We start from the raw sequence: 18005 nt of genomic DNA, 5'->3' as shown, positions 1-18005 counted from the left end.
CGTCACGTCAAGCCGCCTCTGACCAGCATCTTGAAACAATCCACATATCCACTACTGAGCTGCATCTTTGCCAGCTGCCAGGTGCACACCCGAGACGCGCGATCATTTAAAGCCTGTACCGACGACCGTTTCTGGACTCACTTGTGCTAGCTACGGCTATGCCCAGCATTGGGTTACTTGTCCGTGGACGTTTTAATGAATAGTTATTCGTTTATCGAAACGGAGACTCTGTAGTGCTTTCGGGTTGCGCATGCTGCAAGGAAAGCCTACGACAGAATGCCAGAAAACAACACTTAACCCTTTAAGTGCCGAGCCTGATTATGCGCGGGTGCGATGATGGAGAAATTCGAAGGTTACTGCATTGTATGAATGTAAAACCACTGTTTTTGATAAATAAATGTACATACCAAGGAATGCAATTGTGTCGGTGAGATTAAAATGAATTCGCGCAGTGGAAATAAAATCTCGCACCAACGCGTACAAACGAAAAAAAAATTACACTATCTTCCCGAGGGTGTACCATGGGGTGATGCGGAGCATCGTTCCATCACACTTCATCGGAAGAACGGAGTGAAGTGGAATCAACAGCGGTGAACTGAACGCGCGCAGAAATTGGTTCGCTCTTAATGTTTATACAGCCTTGATGGGGATCCGCCTCAACGGGTAATCGGTCTCTTAGCTGTAGATGAGAAATTTAGTCAGTGCAGTGCAACCGCTAACCTGGGATTTTTAGCGTGCATCACGCAGTAGTGATCACACGAACGCGTGCCGGTACGAAACTCATCCAGATCGAAACGGGCGGGGGCGGCGGGGACTCGAACCCAGGAGGTTCCCAGCGCAAGCTTTCGCTCCACGCTCGGAGTTGGGACGCGAAAGCCCACTCGGTTACTTCCTCCCCTTGAACGCGCGCAGCGCGCTACCGCTGCTTATAGACCGTTTTATCGTGGGTAGCGCCATTTTGAGAGCGAGAGAGAAAAGGGGAAAGGGCTGCCGGCGCTTTCCCCCTTTCTGATTGTGTAGAAAGAGTGAAAGTCCCGGGAATGAGGCTTGACCGGTGTTGGATGTCTGCAGCGCCCCAACTTCGTTTGCGCTTTCTTCTTTGTTTCAAACTCCCAAACTTAATTAGAGCCATGGTCTTCGATGGCGACAGTCCCCCGGTCATCGGGACGCCATTGCCGGGTGATAAGGTGCACGAATAACGACAGAAAGCGTCGAATACTGTCCGAGGACCTATAGTAGCTTGCATGGAATCCGGCAAGGCGAGTGCGGCTGGAATGCTTTTTAAGCTCCATCGCTTTCCGCATGACTGGAAATGGTGAACCATTTATCAATTTTTCGTTGCAATGAGCCTATTTCAACGTAGCCATTTTTAGTAATCAACAAGCGATACACGAAACGGGAACCTCAATTAACTTTTGTAAACACCCGGAGCTGCTACTGATCGTTTTGCTGCGCTGCTTTTATCTTCGTGTCCGTGTTCTTATATTTCCTTGTAGATGAGCGACGAGGACGTTCTAGATGTACTTATATAAAACCGCAGTAAGTCTCAAAGCAGCCACGAATAATTTTACTATTTGATGCAATAGTTTGAGTACTCACCTCCAATTTCTATCGCTGGCACGTTCGCTGCCGCTGTTCCCCCCGTCGCCGCACTGACGGATGCCATGACTCGAACAAAGAAACTTCCACACTGGGCTCGAAAACGCAGATCGCAACACACGAGACGTACCCTGCAGCGACTGTCCGGCGTTTCAAATCGCCCAATCAAAGGAAACAACAAACCAGCGCCACTCCAAGGAGCTCTTTTGCCGGTTCTCTGGTATCACGCAGGAGATCGCCGATTCAGGAAAACCGATAGGACTACCATTTCAAAAATTTCCAGCCTCACCCGGCGGCGGAAACGAGCTTTTAACTATGTGTTGTAGATGATAAAATCGAGTCAGTCACCACTGAAAATTATCAATATTAAGATATATTCAGCTAGAAAATTTCACAATCTCAAACAGCAGTTATCACGAGAAAACTCGCACGCACCTTGCGAGCGTACCCCATGTTCATCAGCGGTACAGCGTTCGGTGCGCGCTCCATTCACAAAGTGTTCCGAGCACAGTCGAGAGGTTGGCGTTGAGGAAACGCCTTTTCGGTTTACGGACGCAATCCACTGCCGCCTGAAACCGGGGTCATATGGAAAGCGATGGAGCTTTCTACGTGATCCCGACATTGCATTGCAAGACATTGCAGCCGCTCTCGCCTTGCTGGATTCCTCGCAAGCTACATAAGTCCTCGGACAGAATTCAACGCTTTCTGTTTTTATTCGTGCACCCTATGACCGAGCAATGGTGTCTCAATGACCGGGGGACTGTTGCCATCGAAGCCCGTAGCTATATTTAAGTTTGCGAGTTTAAAACAGAAAAGAAAGTGCGAACGAAGTTTGGGTACTGCGGGCACCCAACACCGGCCAAGCCTCTCATCCGGGACTTTCACTCTTTCTACACAATCAGAAAGGGGGAAAGCGCCGGTAGCCCTTTCCCCTTTTCTCTCTCGCCCTCTTTCAGTAAAACGGCGTTCCATTAGGGTCATAGCAGAGAGGGTAAAACAGAAAAAAAATGCACTCCCCCTCTCCCCCGCAAGCCGTCCGCTCCGCCGAGTGGGCTGTAGCTAGCGTCCGGCTGACGTGCAAACTCTGTTTAAAATCGCGTCATTTTGGAACTTTCAAGCGCAGATGCGCAGATTTTGGTATCCTAGTTCGTGTAATATTATGCAAGATAAAAAAAACTCACAGGGTCCAATTGCACTATTGCCTGCGTGCAAATAAAACACAAAAATAGGGAAAACTGTGTAAGATTGGCCGGTCTTTTTGGCGAAAAGAAAATCCGGTTGCTGTACCTTTTTTATTATACAAAAGTTCGTATTGGTGTGGGCCTCTAGCGACCATGAGTCGAAGTCTGAAATAATAAATAAAAACGTGCTCTCCTGCCGCAATACACGCAGTAGTTGAGGGTAGTACTGCCGGCTGACTCAACTGCTATTTAAGTAACGGAAAAAGGATATGCTAGTTTATCATTTAGCAAAATAGAACAACCGAGACTATAGGCTGACTTTGGAGTAGCCACAACTATTCTAAGAACGCGAACCACTTCACAACGGTAGCTACGAGCGAGAGTTCGATGTTCGGTAGAGCCCGCCGATACAGCCCAAAGATGGAGAACGGCAACCTCCCGGTTTGTCGTCTGCTAGCGGAGTCGGGCGCGTGCCCTCTCTCTCGTTTTACCCCGCCGAACCCGCTGAACTTCCCGGATGTGTGGAGAGGGCGCTGCGGTCGAACAAAATGGTGCCGCCCAGAGAGCGCTAAATGGAATGGTCTATACTCACACTTGAAGGAGAGGGGACTAGATGAGGAGAGTTGCGCATGCGCGCGCGGTGTGAGTAGAAGCGAACGCACGCGAAGCAGTGTTGCCAGATTGGGCTATATATAGCCAAATTGGGCTACACGCTTTTCTAGTTGGCGTCAAAATTTCGTGGTTGGCTATGTGGCTAATTCGGGCTATTTCTAAGAATGTGGCGAACTTTTGTCGAACCTCAGGTTCGACGCCGAACTTTCAGGTTCGGCTAGTTAATTTTCAAACTTTTAATCAGGTTCGAAAAAAAATTGTTTCTCTTTTGGCAAGTTGAGAGGAGAGAGAGGAAGGAGAAAAAGCTTTAAACTTCAACAAACTTCGGGGTTTTCACAATAAGCAGTGAAGCAATGCTTGCAGAGTTCAAGCGGTTTCCCTATACAGGGTAGTGGAGCAAACCAAACAGATCGCACTATTATCACAGTCAAGGTAGAGCGCCTTCAACCCGGACGCATATGGCTCTGCCCGGACGTAGACTGAACTCTCCAAATGCTGCTTTGGTGCCCATTGTGAGAATCCTTAGGCACCCAAGTTTGTAAAAATGAGGAGTCCGCAGTTTCAGCGCTAAACACATGACTACCTGCCAGTCGTTGCCTACTCCAACACAATCAGAAATAACGTGAACATGAATGGGTGACACTAATATTCTTCGCAAAGAAAAAGAGATGGGTGAAATATTGGTAAGGACCAGAGATATTGGGGTTCTGGTTTTAAACACCCAGTGTTCTGACTGTTCTGCTTCTGTATTTTCGTTCTTTTCTGTTTGATCATATCTCCCGGGCTTCACAATAAAGCTGTCGACTTGTGATTTGTACTTCTGAAAACCTAAGGAAGGGCCAGTTTTGTACGGATTTTCATCCTTCGGAATCTTTTTTTTTTCTTTTTTATTCACAAGTAACATAATGTACACAAAAGTTGGTGCACCTGAGGGTTGAAACAGAGTTTGTAACGTGGATGGTATGAGTGTGGGAAATTGTGAATATAAGGCTTAAAAATTATTGTTTTTAATCTTGGCTATTTTGGGCTATAGTTTTTTTGTGGCTTTGGCTATATCTCCCAGCCGTTTGGCGGTTTTAGGTGGGACCATCTGGCAACACTGAGTCGCGAAGTGCACGCAGCTGGTAGAGAGAGAGAGAGCGAAGAGAGTAACGCGCAGCTGTTGGGGAGAGGGAAGGATGAGAGTTGCGCATGCGTAGTGTGAGTGCGGACTACGACGCCGCGGGACATAGACCCGAGCAAGAGATGCTCCGCATGTAAAAAAAAAAGAGGCCATGAAAAAAGGGCAAAAATACCCCTCCCCCCTTTCAAGATAAAAGTTCTGGGGGCGCTAATGATAGAAAGAGTTATCGCGTCCCCATCTCGCGGCAGCGTACTGAGATGGTCCGTTTGAAATCCCACCCGGCATTCTAATCCAACCACCAGCGTCACATTCTCACCGAACGCCGTTTCCACCCAAACGTAGAACTAGCGGGACCAAGTGTGATTTCAGAACCTTTCAATGGCACTCTTTAAAGGGACAATGGAGGCAATTTCGGAGATCTTTTTGGCGATTGAACTGGGTTCCAAGCACATCTCAGGCCACGTTGCCCAAATTTCAGCCGAAACCGGCGCTTGTGTGCCGCGCAAATCAATTAAACAGTCGCGGTAATAATCGTACCGGGATCGACTGGGGCGACGCCCCAAGAGTTGCGGGAGAAGCCAGGAGAAGCGGAGCTCACGTGACCGATGCGGGGCCAACGGGGCCAAGGAGCGCGACGTCACAAGAGACGCGTCAGCGATTGGTCGAAACGAGAAACGTGCCTTCGGTCACGTTTTGGTTCGCGATTTTTAGAAATACTGTTCTCATTTCCGCTTGAATAACCATCAAAAGTATAAATCGGATCGGAAATGATTACTAAACCGTAAATAAAGCAGCATCATTGTTTTTTTCTTTGCTACGCTGGACGCGAAACCGGCAACGAGCAACTATGGGCCAACAAAATAAAATTAAAAAAGAACACGGTACTCGAAATATTTTGCAAAATGGTAGCTGTAGATGGCTGTTCTAACGGTCGACTGAAGACCAGTATTTGTTCGGGCGACGCTAGTTTTCACGTGTGGGTTGCTGTTCGTGTTCTTTGACGACGAAAAGAGGACGTCCGCGGAGGAACCGGATCCCTGAACGGCGGGATCGCTGCCGCTTTCCCCTCGGCATCTCCCCCGCGTCCGTCCTTCGGCATGCAGGCCGCTCGTTGCCGGCTGGGCGGTCTCCGTCGGGTGATGGCAGCGGCCGCCGCACACGTACTCCCGTTCCGTTGGTGTTCGGTCACTGAACGGAAGCTCGAACTCGCTCGCGAGAGCGGTATTCGTCCATCGGCGCAACGAACGCGCCACCGCGCTGCTATAACCCACCGCAGTAACCAGAGTCTTGATCTCCTAAATGCTACCGATACCGACCATTCACACTTGACGTCACTCCCTACGTCACCTCCGTTTTCGGAGGCCCAGAAACGAGACTGGAGATGGTTCAGTTTCGGTTTCTTTACTTCTTTCGTAGGCACAGAAATACACGTCATAAATGTCTACAAAAAATTGGGCGGCATGCTATGTTCCCGAGAAGCATTAAAACACCATTTAAAAAAATTAAATAAAATCGTCTTTATTGTCCCTTTAAAGTCTGCTTTCCCCCAAAGCTCGACGTTTACTCAACACAAGGCCTGCGGAAATGATTGTTTGCGTAATTTAAAATGGGTTGTCGATAAAGGGAGTGACGTTGTTGGCGGGACGCGGCGAGCCGGATCTTTTGTGAAAGCAGTCGTCAGAGCTTGACCTACTTGGGTCTTTGTGCTGAGCAGGTGCTGATCAAATGCACCGTGCATGCTGCACTGTTTACGCAGGACGGAGTGACTAGCCACTCCTCAGACGACGGGAGAACACGAGCCTCCATCTGAACGCCGACGCAGTGTTCGGCTACAGAAGTTGAGAGATGCGCCATGTTGCTGTTTTCATGGACTGTTCGAGGCCTAATTAACCTAATTAATTTCCGCGACAAGAAAAAAAAAAAAATATATATATATATATATATATTTTTTTTTCTTTTTTTTTTTTTTTTTTTTGCGGGGGACATTTTGCGCGTTATTACGAACTCGAAGCATCGGTCATCGGGCCCAGAGTATTTGTGGAGGGCGCACGCTTTCATGCTACACGTCGTCCACGTAGGGTGCAGGCTTTGGGGAATCCTCTGGACACCTCCTGAAGGCCCGGCACTGGCCCGTCCGGTGGCCCTCAGCCTCGCAGTGGCGGCAGAAAACCAGCTGGCACATCTCGATGCGGGGTCTGGGGCCGGCCCAGTGGGCGCCCAGCCGCTTGATCACGACCAGCTTCAGCAGGTTGGCGAGTACCCGGACGCCCACGTAGCGGCTGATGTAGCCGTCCTCACCGAAGTGGGCTTCTTTGGGACGCTTCTCTTTGTCGATGAACCTGGTCTGCAGGAAGTGAAGATAGATTTGGAGGTCGGGGTAATGTAAAAAAAACATTAAAAAATAAAGGTATCTTTGTCCACTCCGGCCTCGAGGGCACCGCAGACTTAAAGATAAAGTAAGTAGGAGGCAAGCTAGTTGATCTTACACATTTCTGAAAACCGGAGACGACGGACGAAGAAGGGGACAACACACAAAACGTCTCAATTGAGACGTTTTGTGTGTTGGCCCCTTCTTCGTCAGTCATCTCCGGTTTTCAAAAAAATGTGTAGGAGACTTAAAGCCAATCAAAAATAAATGATTTAGGATCCAATCGTATCGCGCTGCATCGTGATCCGGAGGGCGCTCGGGAGCGCGAGAACGCGGATGCTGTTTTCATCGTCCGCGTTGCCGCGGCCTTGAGCCTGCTGCACGAGTGGTATTTGTAGCGCACTCACGCGCTTTCGGTCGTCCTAAAATTGACTGATTTGCGGGGGGCTTTCGATATAACTGTCAATCCAAAAAGAGTTTTTTTTTTTTTTTTTTTTTTTTTCTTGCTTGGAAAAGCTCCTCCCACCTCTCTCCACTTTAGAAGAGCAAACGCTGGAGAGGAGGTCGCCTTGGGGGATCGGTGGCTGAGTGGGCTAGTACACACAAGGTTTGAAGTAAAGATGGCAACAAACCAGGAAGAAAGATAGCAGTGAAGAAAATTGCAAAGAAAATTGAAGGCAACGTCAGACGAAGAAAGAAATTGCGAGCACTAGGCACTATAATCCGTTACAACTCAAGAAGGTAGGGCAAGGGAAAGGAAGGCCGGGGAGGAGGAAGCAGGCGGAACGCTGAAGAGAGGAGACGGTTTTCTCCTCTCTTCTCCAGCGTTCCGTCTGCTTCCTCCTCCCTAATCTTCCTTTCCCTCGCCCTACCGTCTTGAGGAGGGCAATGGAGGGCGAGGGGAGAAAGGAAGAGCCCTAGACAACGAACGTTAGAGAGAATAGGAGGTTTCTCTCCCCCTCCCCAGCCTTCCTAGTGCTTGCCCCTTCTCCCCACGCCTGATCACACCGCGGTGATTCACACCCCGCCGCCATTGCACCGTCATACCCGCACCGTACAATAAAAAAAGATAGAACAAAAAATGAAGTGGTAAAACATTGAGGGTGGGAGCGAAAACATGACTTCTTTCATTGAGCCCTAAGCGGGACTGTCAACAACAATATTTCTGCACCTTCATTATCCCTGGCAAAAACAGAGGTTGAATTCCTAACACCACCACAGATGACTTGGTTACTGATACATCACCGTGGCGCTAGTGTTTTTTTTTTTTTAACTTTTTAAATTTATAGTAGATTTCCCTTTCCTTCTTCAAAAACGTTTAAACTTTTTTTTTTTTTTTTTTTTTTTGGGGGGGGGGGGGAGTATGTTGATGTCATTCTATGGTTTTCCTCGATGAAAGAGGTCCTGCTTTTGTCCCCGTCGCCGATGTTTTTATCCTTTCTTGTATTTGTATCTAATCACCAACACGCTCGTTTTCAATTATTAAAAAAAATTTGTTAAGCGTTTGGTGTTATTGTAATTTGATTTCTAGACGCCATCATCACGTCAACTCAGATAATTAACTAAAATGCGTTAAGTAACTTTTTTTTTTATCAGTGCGAATAAACACACTGTTAATATCAGAAACTTGCTGAGCGTTATCGAAAGCCGCTATATCAATGGATTTTAGACGGACTTAAAGTACGTGGGGGCGCGGTGGCGAGCTCAAGATATCTTGAGCTCGCCACCGTTTTTTCCAACTTTAACCGTTTTTTCACTCAAGATATCACTCATTGCGATGCATGTGCAAAGGCGTTAGCGAAATATTGGTATCGGAACGATCTGCAACAACTCTACAGTATTCATCGGAGAGGGAACCGAGCCCCAGAAAGTCGTGTTTGTTTGCATCGGAGAGGAAAACTCTAATCTCCCTCTCGTAGCTTCCACAACGCTAAGTCAAAGTCGAAAGATAAGGCAATTATGTAAAGGAAGGCAAGATCCTCCAACCGCGTTGGCCGCGACGTCACGGAAACGATTGGACGCTGTTGGATGCGGAGGTGGCGGAGGGATATATGATTCCCTTTGAGGGGCATCTGCCGCTACGTTCTTGATCTGTAACTTACTCTAATAATAATAATAATAATAGCGGCGTTCAAGGGCGAGTGCAGGTGCTTCCAGAGGGGAAAGAGGGGTGGGGGGGGGGGGGGGGGGGAAGGTCGTGGTCCGTAGTATCGTGGTATCGTTATTGTTCCTGGTGTCTCGACTTCGACTGCCCGCCGCGTCGCAAGCATCTTGCGCTCGACGTCGCTCAGTCCGTCCGCCCATGCCGCCATGTTGGTCGGGAATCGGCGGGAGAGCGGCGAGCCTGGCGAGCCGGCGAGCGCTGGGGAAACGGAAGCCAGAAGCACCTAACCGGAAACCAACGCCACTCCGAATGACGTCACAGGCGAAGCTGGTGCCGCTTCAATGTTGAGTTGAGGGGTGCCAGAGATACCAATTTCTTTTATTTTTTTAATGAAAACTAGGGCAAGCAGGAAAGAATAGTTTTCGGACCTTCGTTTTATATGTGGCCGGGATCAATTCCCGCAATTAATTAGCCAGAGTTTGCAAATTGTTGCATTGCCCCTTTAGTGACGCCATTGCTCTGCTCATTCCTACGCTCACAGTGCGGTGGGAGGCCACGCTCTCGTCAGAACAACTTCAACCGCCGCCTTGTCGTCTGATCGACGTATGACTGGGCCAACGAGCACGTAGCTTCCACCACAATGTCAGCGTAGATGGCTGCGGCGATCGACTGCAGCCATCCCGGGATGCAACTTCGGTGACGTACACACAGATCGACGGAAGGAAAAGGAAATACATGATTAACGTTGAAATATGCATTATTGAACGAACGCGGTGTGGATAGTTCAATCAGCAGAGTTCTATTCACTCGTTCCAGCAAAAGGGGAAAGATACGGGTCCAAGGCTCAGATTTGCACATAACAGCGGGATGCGCTTCGTGCCATCTGGGTGCATCGCAGATTTGTGCTACGCAGCAAAACTCACGTCCGCGTTGATGATGACGACGTCCACCATCCCGCGGATGGCCCTCATCAGCATGCGATTCAGATTCTGGCGTGCCGCCTCGGCCTCAGCAGTCGCCCCGCCGCGAGGCAGTACTTTGAACACAAACAGCACCGGAGTGACAGTCCTCAGGAACTCCAGGAGAGCCTACAAACGAAGATCAATTTGCGACATTTACCCACCTTACATTCTTACACGGAAGGCATATAAAAATACATACACAAATAAGTAGATAACATACCAGGATGTCGGTGCGGATGTCTGCGAAGCCCCTACCGTCACTTAAATCTTGGCCTCCCACGCACACCACGACAAAGTCCAAGGGCGCGAAGTTCAGCTGCCGTACCTTCGCCAGCAGGGATTCAGCGGTGGCGCCTTCGACACCGAATGTGCAGGTGTCCACATTTTCCGCGAACCGAAGGCGACTTCGGTCCATCAGGCACAGGTGGTCATCTCCAACCAGCACTCCCTTCATGGCGATATCAAACGCAAGGCCTAAACGAACAACACAAAAGCACAGACCAATGTGACTGAGCACTGGGCAAGCATTCAATGCCGTTGAAACCTTACTGGAAGCGAGCGAAGTGTTTCCTCTGTTTCGCCACCTTCGTGGATAGAATGCCTCGGGATCGGTCAACACCTTTTGACGAATATGTGCTGCCGCCCGCTTAGACACGCGACTGTGTTCGAGAGTGGCTAGAAAAATAACGCGCGCGCTCTCCCACCCGTTCGACACCCAAAACGTCAGCCACATCCTGTTCGTCCATTGAGCCGCTGTGACCTAGATACGGCTCTCCCAAACTCCCCTTTGTCCCCATCGTGGGTTATCTTCTGCCCCAAAGTCGAAAAGAAACCATCTTCCCTCTCTGCTCGGCCAGACGGAAGAGAGACCATTTATTCTGGAATCGATGTTTCTACAAAAGGTCCATTAGATGCCCGATTGCTCCACCTGAATTTTGGAACCTTGTTGATGTTGTTCTTCCCATGAGTCAATGGATGAATGCTATTCAGAGCTGTGTATATACAGAGTTTGGTCAGTGGTAGGAGCGGGCAAAGCCAGGGCGTGCGCCAGGTGCAAATAGTGGGCTTAATATGCTCTCTTGGCCAGTGTTCGAACAGCGTCACAAGTAACGACGTTATTCGTAACGCGTTAGTTTTTTACGAACGTACTCGTTAGAGTCCCAAATGGCTAACGAGTAAAGTAATGTCGTTATTATTTTACGGTATCTCCTATCAAATTACGTTACCCGTTACTCGTTACTTTTTATTAAAAATAGCTGAATGATTGTTTGAAAAAAAAATTATTCTGTGCACATGCGTAAAAGTGGCAAAGAAACCACAACAAAGCTATGCCTAAACGGCGACATCTAAAACTCCTTCGGAAGACACTTCTAAAATTCCCACGACAACCCCTAAGCGTCCCCTGTGCTAAAATCACCGTCGCCGTACCCTGAAGGAGCAGCCGTCTCGCTGGAAAGAGACATCCGTTCGGAAGGTAACAGTGTGCCGCCACTCGAAGAATTTTGCCTCAGCGTCTCTAGCTACTCCAGCTGGTCACCATCCTTCTCTTCAAAATAAATAAATAAATAAATTCTCGTTCTGTCAACGACAGAAAGGATGAACTCTAAGTTTGAAAGCGTTGACATTCCCACGCTTTGAACCAAAACAAGCGGCAAGACGAAAGCATTGAACGGCGACCGTCAGCAGAAAGACGTCACGATAGTTTAGAATGCCTGCCGCCGTGGCAGCCGTGGTATAAAGGTGTGGTCTCTCGCCGGAGAACGACTCCCGTTCAGAATGTCGCCTCATTACGCACTGATTATTTTCATTTATTGCGACCACCGCCTGGCGCGAGGCCACATTCGAATTTGTGAAGACTCCCTGGAAAACAACCAGGCCCGCCTTCGGCCAATAGCACCTCCTCATTTGCCTCCTACAATTCCCAATAAATGGCCGAATTCTCTCTATATTCGACTCTGTAGTACATGTATCGACGGACGTTACTAAAACTATGGTGCCTGGAACGCGTCTCCGAATGGTGTGTTTACCGCCTCCAAAAAAGTGGTCCTTCGATTTCCGCCTGATGACGTCATACAAGTGTCATGCTGTCGCCGGTCGCGACCCTGGTGGTGTCTCAGCAGCTGTGGTTTATGTAGAAGACGCCTGTTCTGCTGCAGGTCGCTCTTCACTTCGACAGTCCACGGAAGCTACAACAGCAGGAAGTTAGGACGCCGTGCCGACAGCGACACTCACTTTCGCTCGAGCTTTTCACCAGCATTTCTACGACCAGCCGCCAGGATCGCGACAGTCAACAGCATGACACTCCGGCTTTTGTAACGTCATTTGTTGCCACGTTGGGACCACTTTTGATGTATGGGCGGGATAGGACGCTAAACACACCAGTCGAAGACGCGCTCCAGGCACCATACTAAAACACACAGTTGAGAAACTCACGCTTGAAACCTGGGTCGCTGGCGTCCACCGAGACCAACGTTACTAGAACACTCAGTTGGGAAACTCGCCGTCGAAACCTGGGCCGCTGGCGTCCACCGAGACCGAGCTAAATGCGACAACAGCGCCGCTCTTTTTCGTTTGTCTGTACTATTTTCACCTCGAGCTTTTTGAGAGCCTGATTTTTGCGTAAAAACAAACGGAAAAGACTCTTTTTGTATGAAATTTATTGGAGTTTAGTACCAAATGATGGGCGCGTGATGTTTTTATCATCTTTAGTTCGCAAGGTTTTGTGGAACAATTAATATTGTTTTTATAAAACCATGCCTCAGCGGGACTTTCAGGTTGCGCGTCCCGACCTAGGTGCATTTTAACTTCAGTAGTTCAGCGCGGCGCGTCCGCCGGGGAGATGGGGGTTCACCCCTGTCAAAAATAGAAGTCACGTGCAGTTTCTCGAGTGGCCGCTGCGGGAGAAATGGTGGCGTTGTGTTCGTCATTAGCTCGGTGCTCGGAGACAGATTGGGGCCATATTTTTAGAGCTGTCTCTATGGGAGTTTCCCAACTGAGTGTTTTAGTAACGTTGACCGAGACCGAGCTAAACTAAAGCGCCGCCATTCTTGTAACTAGCCGCCGCGCACACTATTGGCCAATCGTCACGTGACATCTGGCTTTCGGTTTTGGACTTCCGGTCGCCATGAACTTCCCAAGATGTTGCTACGCCTAAGCTGACGGGCTGCTGCGCCTGTACAAAAGTCGGCCGGAGAGCTTTTCAGTGCTCCCTCTGCAACGGAAAATGAACGTCGGAGGAAGATCTTGCTTCACCGAATCGGTCGAAAAGATTTCAACCCGACGGGAGCTGCAAAGTTATGCGAGGTGGGTGCTCTGTATAAAGCGCACCAGCCTGCAAGCAGACAGCTGTTTAGAGCGAGTTATGCACTCCATCCCACCGTAAGCGCGAGCGGTGCAATAGCGAGCACAACATTGCCAACTTGGCGTGCACGGACGCCCGTTCCGAGGAAATGAAGGCCCCTACGCACAGTAGCGTTTGACTGCGTTGCGTCGAGAAACGAAAGCGAGCCACCGGCATGTCTGTGCTTCGTATGAAGAGTGGTATGCCATTCAATGAATTGCTTGCCACGCGACAAAAGAAGTATGGATGTCCTGCGTTCTCGGAGTCGCAACGCAGTGAAATAGAGCGCCTTCATACAGACGCGTACAGTGAAACGCTGTTAAACGCCAACTGTCCGTAAAACGGCCTGGTCCTGCTCCGCGACTTCAACTAACTACAGGTGGCGCCACTCATTTTCCAAAGTGGCGGTTTTAGTTAGGGGTGTCGCGAACCGGTCGCGGTTCGAGTTCGACCAGGTTCGACTTTTTCGAACTTTTAGTGGAAAGTTCGACGAATCTTGTATTGAGGTTCGACTCGTGTGCGCATGCGCGACAGGCTGGCCACTTGGCTTCGGATTGGATGGTAATGGCTAAGAGATGAATTAAGTGCAGCGCTGATTGGCTATTTCAGTCAATACAGTACTAAAAATTAAGTTATTAACTTCTTCAGTGATTAGAATTGGTTTCTTTTAATTGCAGCTGTTCACAAAATAAAATATCCCCTTGCATAAAAAAAAAATTCTCCAAACCTAGACATGATTGTATTAAGCTCTGGCCACACTGTCCATAAAGTCGAACCGGTCGAATCTGGTGAAAAGTTCGAAGGTTCGTCGAACCGGTTCGACTCAGTCGAACCCCGGAAGTTCGACCAAAAAATCTGGTTCGACAAAAGTTCGCGACACCCCTAGTTTTAGTGAGGGTCGGAGATGCGTGTCGCTGTTGAGCCTGTCTAGTGTGCTGGCTTTACTGAGCAACACAAATTACTTCTGGTAATACGAGGAAGCTAGGGTGTTATGAGCGCAGGTCATCTCTTTATCCTAAGAAAAAGAGCGGTGTTTAGCGTAATATTTACGCAAGGATGCGCGTTTTAATTCTGGAGCGAAACCGAAACTAACCTCTTTTTGGGATTTAATTTTTCGATATGGGTCTTACTCTCGGCTTTTTTTTATAACTCAAGATGTGTATCACATCGTAATTATTTAGTTAGAGAAGTTGATCGCGGAAACTTTATTTTGTGACATACAAATACCAGTTTGGATCAAACATGTAATTAGTGCTAATATTTTTGCGTTCTCACTGCCTTTTCTGGCTCAGATAATTATCATGGGAAATAATGAACCTTTAATGGGTGTTTGGGTATTTAGATGATTAATTGGTTTAACATTATTCCCCGCACAAGATATTAGAGTAATTTCAATTTTTACGATATGTCCACAAAACCTATAAATTAATAAACTCTGTTCTCACTGCAACAACCCTAAAACTCAATCCGAGTCAGACAGCTGAAGTGTGTGTGTTTGTGTTTTGATAGCAACGCCTGACGTTTAAAACTTTATATTACATCCAGTGTTTGACTGTTTGTCTATCTTGATAACGATGGCGTTAATTGGGGGCATGCATTGCCGCGATTTGTATTCATAATAATAATAATATTAAAATTAAGATATTTTAATACGTAATTTTTTAAGCTCTAATATAATTTGTTGCTTGGGATATAATTTCAAACACGCGAACAAATATGACAATCAAGTGTGTTCATTATCATCACTGGTGCCGATTGCAGCATTTTTAAATACCAAGTAATAAAATAGTTTAAAATCAATTAAAATATTCTAGCTGATGGGAGAAATCTATGTAAAATTACATTAATTGTGGGTAAAGTATATTTTGCTATCAAAGTCGCGACTTCTGATAATCGGCAAAACGTCCAAAAACGCCGCCAATATTCTTCCAAACCAAATGCCGAAAAAAAAAACATTTTTTTAATTACTAATTTTTTTTTATAACATTTAGTCGCTTTACGCTCCGTCGTTTTCCGAATCTCAGCCTTTCCAATTCGAAGGAACGCCTACCTGCTCGCACGTCTGCTCACTGCAGCGCGTTTCGTGGGCGTTGCAAGCCGCTGAAACAGTAGTGAGTTTTAGTATTGCGTATACGAGCGAACGCAAGCACTGTGTGGTTTCGCTAGCTTTGTGTGTTCCACACTGCGCGTGCGCGGAGCCCGAAATCCCGGTCTTGGGTGGCGCATGGCGATGAGGCGCACGCACCCAACGTGGGGCACGCAACTCTAATGCAAACGCACACCGCTTGCGTTTGCTTCTATGCGCAATACTAAAACTCTCCAGTAAGGTACAATCCCATACCGGTTGCAGCACTACGTTGGGACAGTGAAGAGTGTTGTTTGCATTCGGAAACGACATTTCGCGAGCCGTGATCGCGAGCAGTTCCGCCATGGCCGCTGAGCAGGAGAATCGGGGGACCCTCACCATGGCCTCCGAGATCCCGAAGTTGCGCGCGCGCTTCGGGATCTCGGAGGCCATGCCCTCACTAGAGCGTTTCCCGCTTCCGCCGCGGGAGGGCGGGCGCCGAGCTGGAGACGTAGTAGCAAAAGCGCGCGTGTGTATGAAGGCACTCTATGGAGACGTGGTATGTGGCATCGGCGCCGCTCCCTTTACGGGTGCGTGCACGCGGAGTCCGCGCTCTCGTCAAGTGTTGCGTACGTGCTCGCGTAGAATACTTTGTTTCGCATACATAGCTTGCAACGCTGCTGCGGCTGCGGACCCGAGCATGTGAATGTATCTATTGGCGACGTGCGCGACCGAAAGCGTCGCTGTGGTCGGCCTTCCACGATTGGCCCAAAAGCTGACTATGACGTCGGAAGGGGTATAGCATCGACGGAAATAAAAGGAATGAAAGAACTGCAATTTCGACGGTGTTGGCAGTGTTGCTTTGTGAGCGCAATGATTTCAGGCTTCCACCATGCTATTTACAAACACCATCGAACTTGTTGTTCGCAAGGTAATGACGTCACAAAGGGGAAACCTAGGAGGGCGCCACCAAAATATCTCGCCGCTAATAGGGAGTATTCACTGGCGGATATATCCGTGTGCGCTGCTGCTGAGCGCGTGCTGACGGCGAGCTTCCGCAGTCCTTTTGGAGCGTGCATCTAGCACCATCAAGGTTGCCGGTCTTAGCAAGCTATTCATGTGAGCTTGTTCTGAGCATGCGCTCTAAACATCGCCCTCAAATATGGCGTCCAGTGAATACTTCCTATACTCTGTTTCAACATAAGTGCGAGTGCGGCCAGTGCGACAAGCACGAGTATGTTTTCTGTGACGACGCTCATACTCGACGAGCGTGTGTGCTTAGCTCAAAGTGCGTCCGCTCTCGTAGCGCGTCAATGGGGTCTCCTTCGCTCGCAGTCTAGTTGAAACAAAACCACAAGCAAATAAAACATTTAAGATCAAGATTTGAGATACTGTTTCTCATTTACATCAATGACCTACCTAATTGCGTCTGATCACTAATAAATCTTTTCGCTGACGACTGTGTAATATTGCCGCGCGCAAGGCTGAGAAAGAAACGCTCGGTCACGGTCCTCCAGAAAGTTCCCGTTTATTCATGTACCGCACGTAACTTCTATCATTTATCCCTGCTTTTGTTTTCTAGAAAGTACGTGTTCATTCTCGCCCCGATCACGCGACGCTCGAACCGCTTTCGCCGAATCTTCGAGATAGCGGCGCACTCTAGATAAGAGGCCGCCCGCGACCTTGTCGAGTCAGTCTCGCCCTAGCGCTCGATCCTGCGGTTTCGCCGATATCGACGCCCGCGACGCTCTGCTGTTTTCTTTTTTTTTTTTTTTTTCAGAAATAAATAAACTGCGCACAAACGCAGAAAGACATTAAAAATGATGATCACAGACAGTTTGGCAAAACTACCCGAACAAGGAATTTACCACCCTCCATGAATGTCGAGTGAACTTGCAAGGTATAAAGAGATCTTAGACTCGCTGCTCCGGTACCTATATGCCCCACCCACTCCAATGCCCCCTTTTCTCTCCGATGTCAGTAAGCAATTTATTAGAAAGAGTCGTACCCGGTTTATTTTTATTTTTTTTATTAAATGCATATTTAATAAAAAAATTATTAATGTTCCGATCCGATGCGTCGCACAATTTTGTTCTGTGTGTGGACCCGCGCGGGTACATCACACATATTCGTGTCGCGCACTCAATTGGTCGTGCGGTCTCGTGACATGCGCTCTAGTGTCAAGAGCGCTACTGTCGCAGCGCCCTCGTGTCGCGCGCTCTAACGTCGGCGCTTTAGTGTCGAGCGCTCTAAAGGTGCTCCCCCCCCCCCCCTCCCAAAAAAAAAAAGAAAAACCCAAGGCATTTTCTACGAAACTCCTTCCGATCAAAACTGACATTTCTAATAATAATCGACTCTGTATTAAAGTAAGAGAAGTTGTAAAAACATGCAAACGGCTGCCAAAGTTATCCAGATTTTCGAGGGGCATGCGTCACCATATCGCCGACTCGTCACCGGCCATTTTGTGCTACGTCGTCCAGGCTAGCGTAGCCCCTGCAGTGCTGAAGCGCCTCACCGCGTCGAGAGCATGTTGTGCACGAGACTTCCTCTATAGCATTCACACGCGCACGTAGCTTCGACAGCGCTGAAGCACCGGGGAAGCTACAGCCGCGCATAAAACCGCCAGGTGTCCACCGGGCTAACTGTGTGCA

The 18005-nt window shown here is 48.5% G+C and overlaps 1 protein-coding gene across 1 annotated transcript; it reads right to left on the bottom strand.

Annotated features, from left to right (window-relative positions):
• Nucleotides 1-6571: 6571 nt before the first annotated feature.
• Nucleotides 6572-10443, bottom strand: LOC115319358. The gene is made up of 3 exons (XM_040211718.2): nucleotides 10275-10443; nucleotides 9911-10075; nucleotides 6572-6859 (listed from the first exon to the last, which is right to left on the bottom strand). The coding sequence occupies exons 1-3, from the start codon at nucleotides 10401-10403 to the stop codon at nucleotides 6575-6577; spliced, it is 579 nt and encodes a 192-aa protein (XP_040067652.1). The 5' UTR covers nucleotides 10404-10443; the 3' UTR covers nucleotides 6572-6574.
• Nucleotides 10444-18005: the final 7562 nt, after the last annotated feature.

The sequence above is a fragment of the Ixodes scapularis genome, unplaced genomic scaffold, assembly GCF_016920785.2.
Source record: "Ixodes scapularis isolate PalLabHiFi unplaced genomic scaffold, ASM1692078v2 PGA_scaffold10__122_contigs__length_95168666, whole genome shotgun sequence".
In the NCBI taxonomy this organism is placed as follows: Eukaryota; Metazoa; Arthropoda; class Arachnida; order Ixodida; family Ixodidae; genus Ixodes; species Ixodes scapularis.
Note: the sequence above shows the minus strand (reverse complement) of the source record. Positions and strands in the feature narration are given on the sequence as shown.

Excerpts from the sequence above, each read along its gene's own strand:
- LOC115319358 (XM_040211718.2), bottom strand. The coding sequence starts at position 10,403 with ATGAAGGGAGTGCTGGTTGGAGATGACCACCTGTGCCTGATGGACCGA. Across the intron at positions 10,076-10,274 it reads CTGAATCCCTGCTGGCGAAG|GCTCTCCTGGAGTTCCTGAG; the intron begins GTACGGCAGCTG and ends CTTCGTTTGTAG. Across the intron at positions 6,860-9,910 it reads TCGTCATCATCAACGCGGAC|ACCAGGTTCATCGACAAAGA; the intron begins GTGAGTTTTGCT and ends CACTTCCTGCAG.